This window comes from Apteryx rowi, unplaced genomic scaffold (assembly GCF_003343035.1).
Source record: "Apteryx rowi isolate R43461 unplaced genomic scaffold, aptRow1 scaffold_64, whole genome shotgun sequence".
NCBI classification, from domain to species: domain Eukaryota; kingdom Metazoa; phylum Chordata; class Aves; order Apterygiformes; family Apterygidae; genus Apteryx; species Apteryx rowi.
The window spans coordinates 444966-462832 of NW_020450916.1; the positions used below are offsets into that span (position 1 = coordinate 444966).

Here is a 17867-nt window from a genome sequence, read left to right on the forward strand (position 1 = left end):
TGGAGAGGGTGGAGGGACAGGCACAGGTTAAAAGCTGGAGGGCAGCAGTCACTGGGCCAAGTCTTTCCCTGTGGCGTGGTATCACTGGCCCGCTGGCATCCCTCCCCACTGCGTGGTGAAAGGAGGCAGGCCCAGTGTGAGAGCAGCTGCAGCAGTGGACACAGTCGTTTATACAGAGCATGATACAAGAGGTCTGAAATAGGCTATGAAGGATTGAACTTTGCATGTCTGCTCCTGTTACTGAGCCTAGCAGCTTGGCAACAACAACCTTGACATAGGAATAGCATAGAATACAGCCTTTCACAGCTGCAAAGACATCACAAATTGCCCCAAACTTAAACCCATCAGAGGGAAATGTCTAACTTGTCTGCATCTGGCTTCTTTCTGTAACAAAGCTTCATTAGGAATGTCTGTCTCATATACAGCAGCTTATGCAACATTGTCTATAAAGGAAGGGCCTGTGCACTTCAGGGATACTATGAAAAAAAATATTAATATATGGTCATTGAGTATTTTGTATTGAATAGTGTATTTGTATTGTAAACAAGTGTAGTGAACCAAAAGGCATGAAGACAAATAAAATGACTGTTACTGGCTTTGCCTGTGTTGAGTTTTCATTGAAATCTCTGCAATGATTGTACAACGTCAGTTCCCTTCTCTAGAATGTAATAGCAGAGGGAGGCCTGGGTGTGAATTTTTACTTGTTAAAGTTAAAAAAAAGTACCAGGGTACACCTCTATACAAAGGAGCAGCTGTGGTAATAAACTGAGACAGCCGTATTCCTGGCTAGCAGTAGCTAGTTTAAGACTTGTTTACTTTGCAAATGTAGTACCTCCAAGTTTGTGTCTCAGAGAGGAGACGGGTGACTTTGCTTTCTATTAGAAACCACCAAGGCTGGCTTTCACCTAAACGAAACTGAACAGTATGAGAGAACAAAATACATGGTTCAAGAGAGTATTTGGGTGTTTTCATTCCTAAGTAAGTGTATATATTCTAGGACAGCATTTTAATTTGCGCCTGAACATTGACTTTGGGCAGGTCTAATTATAAGCTGTACTTAAAACAGTAGAGTGCCATGATTAAGTCCTGTGACAAACATAGGAAGAGCTAGCTCCTGCCTTGAAATGCTCCCCCCACCCCCAGCCTTGCACCAGTCTTATGCCTTATGGTGCTGCTTTCTCAAGAAATGGTCCTTCAAATTAGGACAGATTTATTTATAAACCGTGTTCTCCTTCACTTGCTCGTCCACATGCTTGTTCCACTGCAGGCTTATTAATGTGCTTTAGTTAGTTAATGAGACTTTTTTTTTCCTGATCAGTGTCCCTGGTGTGGGCATCAAGCAACCACCTCTCCCTCTGTCCTCCCACGCTTCAGTTCCTCCCTGTCATCTTAACTGAAAAAGGAGCTCTCCTGTGGTCTGCTGTGATTCCAGCTAGTCACTGAGCAACCACCATATATTGGTTTGGAGCTACTGTTGGCTAGCATTTTTCAAAATTTCTGTTTTTTCCAGAGTTGTGTGCCTGCAGCAAGGCAGGAAAACAGATGCAAGTTGGAACTTTGCTATGTGGCTTTCATGGACATTGGTCTCAGTTTTCAGCTGACGGGTTCTTCAAAATTTGATTTCTCTATAAACCATGCCATAAATGCTGGACTTGCCACGTATGCAACCCTCAGGTAGCAGAGCTAGCTTGTCAGAGACACTGTGTTCTCTTTTGCAAATCCATAGTGCTGGTCTTGGCTCCCTGAGCCTTAGATCTTGCTGGATGCCAACATTTGAAGGCCCAGGCACCCTGCCCAGGAAAACATAACTCAACATCTGCAGAACTATCACTGAATCCAACCAGACAGAACTCACTAGAAATAAATTCTCCATCCTGGGACTCTTCAAGGAAGCATTCCTCCTCCTGTCACACCTGTGCCCTCACATTTCCAGCCAGTTTCCAACAAAGTTGAAACGCTTCAGTGCTGAGAGCACTGAAGAACTACCTCTCCTGAAACCAGGCCCCAGAGATGTGCTGCAGAAAAAGGTAAAGCCTCCGAGTCTGCACAAGCAGCACAGAACTGCTGGGGACCATTTGTTTATTTATTTATTAAATAAATAATATTTTACTTCTATATTTCATGGGGACTTTGGAGACCTTTGGAGATATGTCTGTCTTTTAACAGGTCTAGGGCTGTGATCCTACAGACCTCAGCACAGCTGGTTTTGCTACCCCATTCAGCACAGCACCTAATTCCAAACTTCAGTGCCAGTTATTTTTCAGAATTTTATGACACGAAGTGTCTACAGCAAGAGTTGGGGAAAAGGATTATGGCAACTTACCTTGGATTTAAGGAAGCACGCATCTTCTCACATCACCAACTTGAAGCTATCCATCAGTAATCCTCCTTGGAAGTGGGAGACTGATTTATTTCTCTTTCAGGCTGCATATAGTCACAGGGCTTCCCATTTCCCCACAGAAGATTCTCAGTGCTACCAGAACAACTCTGTACTGATAACAGTCCCACATAACAGCTACAGCGCTATACCCTGATGATAGCCAGAGCTTTCAGGAGCTGTCGGCAGCTAGCTGAAGCTGAAATTGAAGGGCAAAGCGCACTACACCAAAGCTCAGGTAGTATCTGTGCTCTTTCCTCTATCCTTCCATAAAGGCAGGATTCAAAGTCCTGCAGTCATGGCTAGCCCAGGCCCCTGAGACCCCACTTCCAGCTGAACTGGGCACAGCTACGCAGCCTCCTACTGTAGAAAGTGCAGGCGGACACAGGCTTGGAGAAGAAGAGTTACCAGTGGCTTGGAAAATTCTTGGAAAGATGCTGGTCCCCTACATGTTCTTCATCTGTGCAAGACACGCCGCACATCATAAGTGCTGTGATTATAACAATGTATCTCAGCTTGCTGCCTTACTCACACTTATTTCCCCAAGCACCTCCTGAAGAACTCCAGCTGCTCCTCAGGAAAAGCAGTTATATTCATTCCATCTCATGAAATAGAAAAAAAATGAGTGTTTCTAATAATTCTAGTTTAGTTTAATACCCAGACAGGAGGGTGAGGTTGGGATAAACCAGAGAAATATGTTTTACACTTTGTTTGACAGCTGGCAATTCTGCACCATACACCTAAAGATATTAAAAACTTCTGATTTATATATTACAGCTGCTGTTTCACACTCTACCCTATTTACATAATTTGTAAGTAAGAATAAAAATGAGAGTGAGGATGTACATTCTATAATGACCTAATATAAATACTCTTTGACATACTGTTCACCAGAGTTTGATTTTACTAATAACAGCAAGAAACAGATTTTGGACAAAGTAAAATTCAGTACATCACTGAATATCTGCATTTTCAAATATAAAGCATTATTTTCTTTACATTCAAAATTTACAGCTTTTATATTCAATTAAAAACTCCCATAAATTAGAATACAGTCTATCTTAAATACAGCTCAGGAAAAATAGCTACAGTAATATTTAAAATAACGTAACAGCAGAATTCTGTCTAAAAATAGGATATTATGATGTAATTATTTAAAGTGTCACTTACTTTTCAAGTAGGTAAAAGCAAGCAGATCATTCAAGAATAAAATGACTGTTCTGGAACATAAAAACACCCTGATAACCTTCAATAAGATACTGTTTACATATGCTGAGTGATTAAAATACATTATATGCTTAAAGTGTGGGCAAAATACTAGTCGTTTTAAAAGGCTGAGATGCAAATAATGTCACATCATCACAATGTGTTATAATGCTGTATCTAAAACTATCCTGAATTTAACATAAGACTCTTACAGGAAATTTACACAGGAAACTCCTCTAAAGGAAACAAAAAGAAACATGTATCACAAACTAATCAAATGTTAATAGCTTGCTTGAAAACCCTGCATATAACCCATACCACTGGCAGGAAGAACCATGCTGTATTTATACAGACTTAATATTTATGATGCAGCTATTATGTATAGTTCCACTCTGGGATTATTTGCATTAAAAACTGTGATACTCATATCCTGCACCACACCAACAAACATATCTTTTAAAATGAGGGAAAACTCTCCAGGAGAGTGCAAAGTGCATTATTTTGAAGAGTGCTTCTAGTACATAGCGCTTTCTACAAATGCCTACAACAAAAAGTGCTTTTTACTATACAGCCTGACATGAAGTATATTTGTGCTTTTTAAAGGCTTTTTATTTAATTGCTGCTGTTCACTAGGATAGCCGCAAATAAATACTTTTATTTATCAGCCCTTTTGTCTTCTAGAGGGGAGAATGGGAGGGGGGGAAAAGAGGAGGGATATGAATGATAAAGTGTGGAAGCACTTCACAACTGCTTGGAAAAAAAGCCTTTCTTGTGCTCGCTTATTGCTAGCAACTGGTATTCAAATTGACAAAGTGCCTAGCAAACAGATGAATGTCAGGTATTAGCCACCTCCTCTGTCAAAAGCAGGCAGTGCACCAAGTAGTATCAGTTCATTACTACATGGAAGAAAATCGTTTAAATACTGCATGAATCACAAGCAACTTCAGAGAACATTAGATATACTTGCATTCTCTTATTATTCAAATAACACAGCATCTCAAACCCAAGATGCTTTTGCAATAACCTTCCCAGGCAAGGGCTGTTTCAATAAGAGCAATGGAATAGTGGTTTTGCTGCTTAATGTGACTGAACTTTTTTTTTTTTAAATGTATATGTTTGTGTGTGTGTGTGTGTGTGTGTGTGTATATATATACACACACACACACACACACACACACAAAAAAAAAATCATATACACACATGTAAAATGCAAATGCTGGTTCAATAATTTAAAAATAAGTTGGCATTCTAAAATAAGGTTCTTGTGTACTTTAAAAACTTATCTTCCATTGTATTAGCACATTTTGGCTCAGCAAATGTCATCCACAAGTTTTACCCCATTGATCCCACGATAGGTTACTCTACTAGGTCGAACTAAGACCCCATGGTTCAGCTTACAGGTGAAATAGCGCTTTTCCCCCACAGACCCATCATTCTTTCCCTTGGCACTTCTGAGTTCAAGTCCAAGCCATATCCCTGGTGCAAATTCTGTAGGACCAATGTACCTGATTGTACCCATTTCATTGGAGCTGGTTAAAAGAACCTGGGAGCCTTCGTGCAGCTTCACTGGTCCCTCAGTGTTAGCTGTAGCAGTATTACTCCAGCTGCGCCTTAACACAGAGCTCTTAGATCTAGTTTAAAAAAGCAAAAAACAAAAAAGCCTTCTCTGTATAAAACATCCAAGGCAATGCAAATATGTAATTCAGTGAAGTGTGTGAAAAACCCCTCAAATCCCTTAAAAAATGCTTTTGATCTCATGTCGATGGCAAAACACGTAACAACATTAATACGCTAGTAAACACAGTAGTCCAAAATACTTGGAAAATCAATTTCCTTTCACTTGCTGCTAGGATCCACAATATTTAGGATAATTGATAGTATTGGTAAATTAAGTAAGTGGTACAAAACATTTTATAGGGTGCTTGAAAGAGTTTAGTCAAACCAACTTGTAATGCATAAGGCTCGGTCAGGATCAAGAGGACAAAGGGAAGTTCTTTAATGAGACTTTCCGAACTTCACCCACAGCTGTGTGAAACCACAAGGATTTAGAGAATATGCATACAGTGACTGAATGACTGGAAAATAATCTTAATGCTTCCTTGAATCCAGGGACTGTGCTCCTAGACAGCACTGAAAAATAATCTATTTCTGTTTAATTTTGGAAGAAAAACAGGAACATATAAAGGTCTACACACTATACAAGCATAAAGATTTTCTTTTCTTCTGAGCCAGAAACAGTAAAGTTAACAGCCAGCCTACCCATACATTTTATTTGTAAGCACACACACTCACCTAACAAAGGAGTTTCTTCTGTTTATCTCTTTTTGTGAAGATGCAGAAGTCGTGCTTAAACTGCGTCTAAAACCTAAGTAAGTGGAAAGGTTAATAAACTGTGTAAAACTTTCAAAAAAAAACAAAAAAAACCCCACACACCATAGAAAAACCCCAYCTGAACTCATATTCTTTATGTTTTCTTTCATGCTGCTTTCACTTCTTTGCGGCACATCCTCCCCTCCTATTGGGAAACTAGGTGATGAAATTTCTCATGAAAATAAGTGTTAGTAACATGTTCAGATTTTCTAAGATGACAGAAATTAGATTAAACAAACAGAACAAGGTTAATTTGAAGCACCCCTTCCACAAAAAGTTTAGGGAGGAAAAATAAAAAATCTACTTCAAGTATCTCAGAAAAGTTTTAGTAGTTCAACATGGATCCCCTTCCCTGCACTGATCCGCTCATCAGTCTGGGCTTAATTTAAGGAACAGATTCAATTTATAGTAAACTACGACTAGAATGCAATATTGTAATATGGGGAGAGTGTCATTTGCTTATGAAAACAGTATTAACTCTGATGTAATTATTTCCGCAAGGACAGAGTTAATAACAACATGGTACTCCACAGTTCTTCCTGCAGAGAGCAACTGCAGGGTCCATTTTTAGAAAGATAACAGCCAGACTATTTGCTGGCATTTGGGTTCTCTCAAAACCTCCTGCACTTTCAGAGAAGGTTTTTTTGTGCTGTGGTTTCTGGCTGTAGAATGGTCTGTAGGCTACATAGGCCAAATCACAAGCGTCTTACACTCCTACCTGGAAAACTGTGATTTAGTTTATTCAACGAAGTTTCTGTGAGAGAATCCAGAGAACCTGTTAATCTGAAGAACAATAATACAGCAGCAGTTTAGAAGAAGTCATTTCAACTTAACTTTTAATAAAGCTACTGCTGGAATCCTTTGTAGATTAAGTTGAGGTTCTTTCTCTTCTCCCTCCACCCCCAAAAGACATAACATTTAATTGTAATCAATCAGGTTGGTATAAAACAGATGCCTATAACAACACATTTCATTTAAGTTACTAAAGAAAGCAACAAAGCATGTGCAATTTGGAGGCAAAGATCTCTGACAGTTCATTGAGCTAGAAACTTCAGGGAAAGGTAAGAAAGAATATGTCTGGTAGAGTAACTGGATACAAATATGGGAGGAAAGAGCACAGTACTGCTTTTGATGTTCCTCCAGAAACCTAACAAAGGGACTACGAACAAACTCAGTGGATGCTTTGGATCCTCTGTGCAGTAAGCAGGAATGAGAATAGTACTTCCAGTCATGTCCAAGGGCAACTTTCTTTTATAGTTGAATTTTGCTCACAGCCTCAGGATTGGGTCATGAATGTGAAGTTTAATGAACACAGACTCTTAGAAACATAGGCCCTGGAATAAAAATACTTGAAGTGGCTGCAACAGAAACGGGGAGCTATATTTCCAATTTACACTCTTGTTTTCAAAAAGCYGGTCTAAAACCAACAGGATCTATAAACCTCCATCAGCAACATAAGAAAGGTATTACTCCCATATGTGCTGCAAAACTTTGTTTCCCACTGGAAATGTACTAAGAAAGTGTTTGGCAACGCAAAGATTAAAACTGTTCCAGTGCTCACCTCTGTACACGAGATGGTGGTGCAAATATACCATATCTAGGAAGACAACTGAAGTACTGAACGCCTCCCACTGAACCATCATTCTTACCATGAGGTTTGTCCAATTCAATGCCACACCAGAATCCTGCAAGATTTAAAATAGTAAAATTGTGGGGTGGGTGGGTTTTTTTTTTAATAAAATACAGGCTTTACTTTACCTAGACAGTCGGCACTCACTCACATCAAGGAAAACAGTTTCTAACATATAATATTTATAATATTATAAAATAACTGTGCTAAATTTATATATCAGAATAAATCTAAAGATAATTAGCATTTTTATATATGTATAAATGTTTAAAAGTAATGTTATTTTAATTAATACAGAAAAGTTAAAACCTTTGATGTTCATCTTGAAGCTGAATGGAATGTTACTGAATGTAACAGTGGCTATTTGACAAAAAGGAAATATGAACGAACAGTAACGGTGGTTCAAGTTTCCCCTCTTCAGTCCTCTGACCCCATGGTTTATGCCTCATCTGAGATCATCAACACTTTTCTCCATCCAGCAAATAATGAATACAATTTGCAAGGGTGATTATACGATATTGAGAGAAGGGTGTAAGAATCAGAACTGGGCGACCGTTCATCTCATACAGAACACTGAATAGGCATCAAGATGTTAATAAGTTTGATCATTCATAATCTGTGATAAATGTGAGCTAATTATGTAAAGGTGCTAAATTTCATACTCCATTAGTAGTCCTTATGCTATCCATCCCCAAAAGATTCAAAATTTAATTCAAGTCACTTGGTACTAAGGCAGTGGATATAATGGTAATACTAATTTTCAGCTCAAGAAACTCAAGAACGCCAACTTACTAATTAGAAGGGTTCAGTATGTCAGAAGTTCTCCCTTTCCTGTTTTCAGAATTAAAGATCTGCATTGCAGCAAAATGAATARGAGATAAAGTTTTGGCAACTTCCCAGAGCTTTGATGCATTTTAAAATAGCAATACTTAAAAATGCTACTGTTACATTTTCCATAAATTACTGTTTTTGCAAATGGTGAAGAGTTGCAGCCTTTCCATTCTCACTTCTTAAAATACCATGATTTTCCTAAAAAAAAAATTCCTTCTCTAATTTGAGGGTGAAAGGGAGGAGACTTAAACCATCAAATAGCTTACTGATTTTACACTTGCTATAATAGAAAAACAGTCCTTTTCTCACTGTTCACTTAGTAAGCAACAACATGAAGGAAAGGCTGATCATGTGTAAGTGTAGAATTAGATTACAGGAGTATCTTAAGCAAGGACTGCCTAAAACGAGATTGTGGAAACGGGAAGAGTGAAATATATATATATATATATATATATATATATATATCTTGTACTGCAATCTTGCACTCTAACTTAACATTTTTTTAAAATATTGATGCCACCAAGTGTCAAGACAGGGTATTGCCACTTACATACCAATCAAGCAGATTTTATTTAAATTAGATTCAGTGCAAAAATGCTCATCATCTTACCCAACACCAGTACTTACCAACTGCTTTTGCATTAATCTTGCAATTATAAGATTATAGGTAAGAATAGAAAACACACTGAAGTAATTTGGTTAGAAAGAATGAGTATTCAGAAATTACAGTTTCTGTAATTTAGAACAACTCACTTCTGTTTGAAGACACCTGGATTCACTACAATCTGTTTTTTTAGCAATGGGGGGTGAAGGAGGAGAAGTATGAGAAAGAGGAGTTTGGGGGTGTTTCTGAGATACTCATAACTTTTCATCTGTCCTGGGACCTAAACGTTTGTCAGTCTGAAATCAGTTAAGACTGAAATGTTCAATTACCCTCTTAAAGAAACCAACAGGATAAAAATGAGACAGATATATGATATGGTAGAGCACCAAAACTGCAAGAGATAAGTTGAGTCAAAAAAGCTGCAGATGAAAGTTAGGAAGTAAAGGCATGTGATCTCAATAAACTACACATCACTTTGGAGACTAAACTGAGGATTTTCAGAAAACTTTGTAACAATACCTACAATTTTAACATCAAAATATTTTTCCTAATTGAACGACATAAATGGACAAGTAAAAGTCACATTTTAAATCATTACTTTTTCTTTGCTGTTTTGCATTAAAGTAAAAAAAATAGTTAATGAAACAAAGGAGAGAGAGAGAACTTCAGCACAAACCAGTAGAGCTTCTTTGGAGGGAGTGAGGAAAAAGATGGTGTTCTCGTAGTGTTCATGTCCTCACGTGCAAGTTATTCAATACTGATTCTACAACATAGGCAAAGAGTGTGCAACTACCTGGTGCAAATTTTGTCGTCCCATAGAATCTAACAGTGCCTGTTCTCTGTCCTACCACCAGTACTCTGTCTCCAGGCTGAATTTCTCTCTCATCACAAGGGTTTTTCCTCGTAGCTGGAGAAGAACAAGATCTCAAATTAGTGAAATTATATCTTTAAAATTCAAAAAGGTCTTAATAGTTAGGGAGCCAACTGACTGGTCAAATAGAGTATCTACCTTTGACATAGTGCACCTTTAACACGTGGCAACATGCCACGCATTAGGCTTAGACAAAGAATTGCTTTGCTTCAGCATGTAAGTTGTGGACTACAGCCTTTTCTCTGCAGTTGAAAGGTATGGTGACAGACTATAACAACATTTTTCTGCTTCAAGATGTTCTAAAAAACTTATTAAAAAGTTAGAAAACTTAAGTTTATGGATTAACTACTTTGCAAGTGCCTTTTTTGAACTATCTCAAATTCTGAAACAACACAAGTAGTTTGTGTACATAAGTATTCAATATGAATACATAAGTATTCAATACAACAGTAAACTTCCACCTGTGAAAATACACCTTGATAAAACAAACAATACCAGCACTAATTTTAGATGAGGCAGAAATGGCTCTAATCACTGCCCTTTTATTGCTGCTAGTTGAGTTCCGTTTTTTGGAATAGTTCTGTTTGCCTTCTAAGGAGGTAGTAGAAGAGGAAGAGCTGCTGGATCCAAGAAAAGCTGAAAGACATAAATGGAAATAGTCTTTCAGAGATCATATTCAGGAAAGAACAAATTAAGCAGAAGGGAAAGCTTCTGTAAGGAACTTATCTGTTCTTTCTAGTGGGTAGGATACAAAGTAAAGGGCCAAAAAATTGGAGGTTTTTTAAGGAGTAGTTTACACAAACATCGGTCAAGAATGACATAGGTACACCTGACCCTGCCTCAGGAATAAGGTGATAGCTTGGGGCTTTTAGAGACTTCTTCCAGAATTATTTCTGTTATTCTATAAAAGTTTTTGTAAACAGTCCCATGCATATTTTTTAAAATACGGGAGTTTTAATAATAAGAGATCTTACCACCTCTCTTTCAGCAGCCACCTTATTAAAAATTTGATGAGAAATGGAAGGAAGGTGATAATATGTGAGTGAATTATTGTGTGGATGAAAGTCTACCATATTCCATTACATACACTATTAATATTAAAATCTGTCCCACAAAATAAGAATGGGAAATACATCACTTTTAACTCCATTTGCAAACCCTGATGTCTAAGCTGTCCAGTAAGACTTATGCCCAGCTTTCCTCCTTCCTTTTCAAGTCTCTTCTCAATTCCCTCTCTTCCCTACCCTTTCGCCCAAAATAAGGCAAGGCGCAGGAAGACAAGTTATGTACTTTACCTCAGTTTCTCAATGTGAAAAATTAAGATAGTGTTATTTATGAGACTTTCCAGAATGCTGAGAGGTTTAATTCATTAGTTTTTGCAAAGCACCTTGAGATTGGGTTAGTGATAAGAGGAGTTCAATATTAATATAATTTAATCCTTCAATCTGGCAAAAAAGTAAAGAATGGCAAAGAGGCTGCAGGTCATAGCAAAAACTTAGGTACTGGAGGTAGAGAACAAAAATCTGAAGACTCTAAAATTAAGATACTGGCTGCAGCTATGTTACAACAAAGAAAATGCAGACTACTAAATGAATGGTGGCTGAATAGGCAAAATTCAATTCCAAGTCCAAGGCGTAAAAATACATGGGTGTGTGCAGGCATGAACTAGAACTCTGTATTTGGAAGTCAGATTAGATAGATTCATTAGAGGTCACACCACCTAGCATCTTTACATGAACTCAACAAAAATTACTGGTACAGCTATAGAGAAAATGAAGCCTGTCATGGACATGCTTCATTTATGGGAAATCCTGGGCGGGAGGGGAAGGAAGAGCAGAAGGGACCTCAGCAGGTCCCATATAATCCATTCTTCTGCCATCAGGCAAAAACAACAATTGTTTGATCACTCCTCACAGATGAGCGTTTGACCTGTTCTTAAAAACCTCGCATCAGGAAGATCTTAGGACTCTCCTAGCAGTGTATTTCATCACATAATTATCTATACTGTTACATGTTTTTTCCCCAATATAAAATCTAAATTACTGCAGTTTTAGCTCAAATTTCTTGCCTTACCCTCTTTACACATGCAGAATAGATTATACCTTTCCTTGTATTTCAAAGCTTCCTGTTTAATCCCTCAGTCTTCTGTCCTTTTAACCACACAATGACAAATTCCCTTAGTCTTTTCTCATAAGTCATGTTTTTTATATCTCTAATTATTGTGGTGTCTTCTCTGAATTCTCTCCAGTTGGTTCACGTTTTTCTGAAATGCAACGCCTAAACTAGACACAGAGCTTTAGCTAAGGCATCAACTGTGCCAAGTAAAGCATCCAGGTTACTTCATATATCTCATGGCTGATGCTCCTTTTTATACGTTCCCATATGTTTCCCCTTTTTGCAACAGTATGACACTGATGACACTGATGACTCATTTTTACCTCATTTACCTTTTACCTTACTCAATAAGCCCAGATCCGTGCCTACAAAACTATTACCCAGCACATCATTCCCTGTGGAACTGATTGTTCCTGCCTTGCTACAGAACTGTGCAGTTGTCCTTATTCCTCTGCATCATTTTCCCCCCAGAAAATTTCTTCCAATTTGTCAAGGTTGCTATTTTTTTTTTAATATTAATCCTCTCAATTATCTACCAGGCATCACCTGCATATTTAGTGGCCAGACTCTCCATTCCCAGTGTCTTAACTGTTGATCAAAAAATTACCAGCCTCAGCACAAACTCCAGGAAAACCCTGAGCTGAAATAGCCTTCCAGTTTGACAAAGAACTACTGATAGCTACTTTCCAAGTTGGATTTCCCAACAGTTCTGCACTCACCTTACAGCAGTATCATCTAAACCACTAAATCCCAAAACAAGGCTTACATTCACATCATTTACAGCCTGCAAAGCCTTTGGAGTCCTTTTAATTGTGTCTATCATATTGTATCTATCAAACTAAGACACTGCACTGCAAATTAATTTCATTATGTGACCAGCAGCCTGAAGACCAAGCCTTTAAGTGCCCTCCAGGAACAATGCAGTAGAAACCTCTGTCTGCACAAGAAGTATTTTAGTTCACTTCTGAAGAAGTGTCATGTAAGACAGTGCTTGAATATCTTACCCTGCACTCTTCCCCAGTCTCCTCCTCACAACTGTTCACTGACCAAGGATATAAAAAGATGTTTTTCTTCAAAAAGAGACTATTTAAAGTCATACTTGATATTATTTCAGGAAAATACTGCTTTTACAAACACTTGCAAGATGATTTTATAGAGGAAACCTCAAAATAGACCTGATTTTTACACTATGTTAAAGACATCCCTGAAAGTCAAGTCCCTTTATGTCTTAAGTATAGCACACAAAAACTGATGCAGCAGAAGTCACTATCCAATTCTGAAACTAGATAATTACAGAGAATGATTCATATTTAAAAGCAGGTTTAAAAAAAGCTAGAATTTCTTTTTTTATATTTGGAGCTTGTTACTATGAGTCTTACATGATACAATGCCAAGATTGTTAAGTGCTGTTAGATCATAATACTTTATTATACAAAGCTCAAACATGCAAGTAGCAGGAGAGGATAGAAATTCCAACACAACACATACATAGTTCTCCATCAAAATACGTGCAGCAATGATACAGGGCAAAAGGTCTCTCTCAGAAACACACGAAGGTGAGACCCTCTGTATGATCCTAAGAAGGCAGACCCTCTGTAAAAACATCTACTACAAGATAGCTTTCGGCTTTAGGGGCTTGTCTTTATTATTGCCCATGTATTTGTATAGAGGTTATTACCAAGGCAATATAGCATGCCAAATGTCCACACAAATTACTCTTGCTCCTAACTAAACTAATGGTATGCTATGGACTCATGTGCTTGGAACTTGAATACAGGCAAGCAACTGTTTTTATATCATAGATGCAGAGCTTTCAAGGAGGGAAGACAGCAATAGTACTCCCTCTGCCCTACCCAAAATTTTGCACAAGATGTTAAAAAAATAAAATGAATAGCTACCTTCTTTTGCAGGTACAGTTTTTACCCTGTCCGCAGTCATAAAGGTGGTTTCAGAACCACTGTCTTTTTTTAGTGCAGTTAGGCCTAGAATAAAAAATATAGAAAGACGATTAAATATACATGTCCTGACAATGAACAATAGAAATCATGTATGAAAACAATTTGACAGATTTGTAAATTACTGAATAAATCAAGTCATTTCCATCTCATCCTTTCAATTTCACTATGCTTCACACATGACAGATGATTGTAATCTTTAGAAAAGGCAGTAACATGTATTAGTTTATATAACAGTATAGTACAGCAGGGACTCCTACTTGTAGTTTTTACTCATTGAGTAAAACTACTTATCTCATGAGGACATCACTGGCAAACCACAGCCGTTGTATTTGGATTCTCTCCCTCCTTCTCTTCACCCATTTCCTATGATGATGCCTGTGTGCACTCACACTCACAGAACCTAGGACATTGGATTGTAACTGCAACGTTTCTTAGACTCTACATAAGTGGGTAAAACAATACGTCAGATTTGTTCTAACAGACCAGCAAAGGTTAAAACCATTGACAACTTAAAATGGTCCAAAAGATCTTGCCAAACTATAAAAAAAGTTATTTGCCAAATATTAATGTTTATATTGAAGTAGTTTAAGTTAAATCTTTCAAACATTTACATTTATTATGTACACAATACACAAAAATACTTTTACTACTTGAAGTATACCATTCACTAGCCTTAATTCCATAATTTCTGCATTAAAGATTACATATGAAATCAAAGTTTTGAGATCAAATCTTTATTCAGGCTAATGAAGTATGCCAATAGCAATTTTAAGTAAAAATATGATATGCATATGAACTAATACTGCCACCTAAGTTATAATTCATAAACAGTCATTTTGCATTACTAACCATTTTCTACCTAACTCAACAAAGAACAAACTTATCTATGACTTCCCCCTGCCCATTATGAAAAAAAACACTTTTTATTTAACTATATCTCTCAGCTTAATTCAGCTACAGAAAGTAAATAAAAAACTAGTTTGCAAGTGTATTCTATTTTCAAAAGATTTTATATTTCATTCATTGACGCATCAGATCAAAAAAGTAGTGTTCAGGACTGATAACACATTTCTCACTTTGATCACAGTAATCCTTTTTCTAAAAACCTGAAAACAAACTATCATCATCAATTGAATCTGATGGATTATTCAAATCCAGTAGAAACAGATCAAATTTTAAAATCTCTATACAGTATCATAAGCAAATTTTACTTTGTAGTTTATAATCATATCTACAAAAAGTGTATTAATTATTTTTCTTGGATCATTACAAACCAGTGTACTGCAGAAATGAAGTTTAAAGGAAAGAAGAAGTTTAATCTGGTGACGCATATAAACACTGAGAAACAAAATTTTGCTTTATCCTCCCACTGCAGCCAGTGAATCAGCCTGGCACATTAACTCTAATGGGCCTTTCAGCACAAGAACATCTTACAAATGGCAGCTTGAAGATAACTGGGTTTGGACGTAAGCTCTGTTGGATAGATGATGCATAACTCACTCTGATTTTTACCTAAGACAAGTATCAAATGTTTTAAATTTACAAAGACAGTCGTGCGCCTTTGTGACAGAAAAGGTGGTTTATCATTGAACTATCCTGAACACACTGTCTGCGACAATGGAAACACTCCTTTCCATTAGTTTAACAATTTCTATACAGTTCACAATAAACTGGATCAAACACTGAAAATATTTAACAGAAAAATCAGTTTAGATCTGCTCCTGAGCAGCACTGCGAACAAGCTAATTATTCTGAGAAGCATTTTTTGCAGGACATTGGTTTATAAATAGCTCAACTCTTGCGCTATTTGTAAATACACAATTAAGGCTTACTTCTCTCTCAATCTATATAGCGAAGAGTTACATAAATCCCCCAAAATGTTGCCAAAATGTATTATGCACCTCTTCTGCCGGCCTGTCACGTTATTTCTTTATGTTGCATATTGCTGGTAAAGAGTGGAACGTTTTAGGGCACTTAAGCAAACTTGTTGAGAATGCATATATATCCTTTCATCCCTTAAGCTGTGCTGCCTTAGTATGAGTCATCAAAGCAGGATTCAAAACGCAAAATGAATGCTAATGTAATATATTTAATGACATTATTATTTAGCCAGCCAGACACAGGGCCAAATGATGCATGGTGGGCACTGTACACGCACACAGCAGGAAAGAGTCAATACTCCAAACACCTTACAATCTGAACAGATGAGAAAAGATGCATCATTCTTACTAGGCAAGCAGGGAACTAATAAACAGAAGGATTTAGTAATTTGAATAAATTACTAAGAGGCTGAAACAGAGCCAGGGATTGAGCCTGCAACTCCAATCAGTAGACTGAGACCTTATTACAAGGACATCTGTTTTCTTCTAATTTGCCTCTGATTTCACTCAGATAAATTGATTAGCAGATAGAACACAATCGATCAAATAGCTCCTTGGTTATTTTGCCAGAAAATAAATTTAATTTAATCATTTTCTATACAGAAAGTTATATACAGGTAAATGTGCACATTTTCACTGATCTCAGTGAGATCTTTCAAGTTACTCAGGAAGATCTTAATAAATGAAACCACAGTTTTAGACATTTGACTGATATCACAGCCAGTCAGAAATGACTTTAAAGGGTTGAGAACAAATGCTGCAGTGAACTTTTTTCATACAGTATATAAAGACCCCTCACAGTATATCAAATCACCATAATTAACATCTCAGAACAAGCTGACAGTTTCCCTGGCTCAGCTTCACTATGGCTGAGACTCAGAGCATCATAATTTTAGCAGAACTGGTCAAAGGTTTGTTTGACCATGTACCTGACCTGAGCAGAGTTACCTGCTTATGCAGAGTTACTGAGGAAGACAGAAACGGGCATAGCATACCCGTCTTGTAAAGCAAGTAACATAAAACAGAAAATTCAGACTGTAATTGTGCGAGGAGGCTGCTCCTGTGAAGCACTAAACAACTATACACAACATCCTAGCAGTAACAATTTAAAGGTTAGTTGACTTCCATTAATGAGAACATTTAGTTACTAAATATCTTATTACCTTCTCATACCAAGCGATGAACTAATTCCAAGCAAGTATTTTAATGCCAAGATTTACAGGACTGGTGCTAATTCTTGAAGATGAGTATCTCTCTATCCTGTCTCAACATTCAAGAAAATACTCACCAGAATTCACTTTGGAAGTTACGTGTGTCACATCTATTTTCTTGGATTTAACCAAAGGTGAAGACCGCATGGAAGAACTTCGTACTGAGCTTTTTTTGTGATCGGAAGCCTTGCTTATTTTAGAAAGAGGTGCAAAAATACCTGGAGAGAAAATTGTATGTGCCAGAAAAGAACCAGGGACAATATTAACATGACAAAACTTTGGCTACTATCTCTTAGATCAATTAATCTAGGTATTTTTTCTAGCCATGACCATAGTTGTTGTGCTGCCAAAGCACCTGTAATGTAGCTCAAACTGAGCAGTGAAACCAAAAGGTATATGAAGCAACTGGACCAAAGCAATTCAGAAAGTCAGTAAAACTATCTATTAAAATCTCCTTTTTATCCCAAAGGTAGCATTCAGTCTCCACTGTTACAAAACACAAGATCTTGTGTATTACGAGTGTTAATGAAATATCAATAAAAATAATGTATACATCTGAATTTTATAAACCAAAGACAACCAGATGAAATTCTTTGAGGCTCAAGCTGGAAGTTAAAAAGCAACTACATACATGAATCTCTCTTAAAAAAGAAGGCAAAGCAAGTAAAGAAACATTGCCATTACTGTTACAACAAAAACATACAGCTTCAACGACACAGACAGAAAAACAGGAAGGGTTATTATCTCAGTTTCAAGGAATTACCAGAAATTGTGGCTGGTTGGTTGGCTTGTTTTTTTGTAAACAGCCAAAAAA

At 37.2% G+C, this 17867-nt stretch overlaps 1 protein-coding gene across 2 annotated transcripts in view; it reads right to left on the reverse strand.

The window, feature by feature from the left end:
* Positions 1–4765: 4765 nt before the first annotated feature.
* CLIP4 (CAP-Gly domain containing linker protein family member 4) overlaps positions 4766–17867 on the reverse strand; it is a 30774-nt gene continuing 17672 nt past the window's right edge. Inside the window, exons 10-17 of one of the 2 annotated variants that reach the window (XM_026084443.1) lie at positions 17131–17271; positions 13903–13986; positions 10385–10525; positions 9812–9925; positions 7515–7638; positions 6672–6736; positions 5876–5948; positions 4766–5214 (exon numbers count right to left, since the gene is read on the reverse strand). In XM_026084443.1, the coding sequence (XP_025940228.1) occupies positions 4893–5214; positions 5876–5948; positions 6672–6736; positions 7515–7638; positions 9812–9925; positions 10385–10525; positions 13903–13986; positions 17131–17271 (1064 nt within the window). In that variant the 3' untranslated portion in view covers positions 4766–4892. The remainder of the gene's footprint in view (positions 5215–5875; positions 5949–6671; positions 6737–7514; positions 7639–9811; positions 9926–10384; positions 10526–13902; positions 13987–17130; positions 17272–17867) is intronic. The other variant, XM_026084444.1, reaches the window with a different exon arrangement.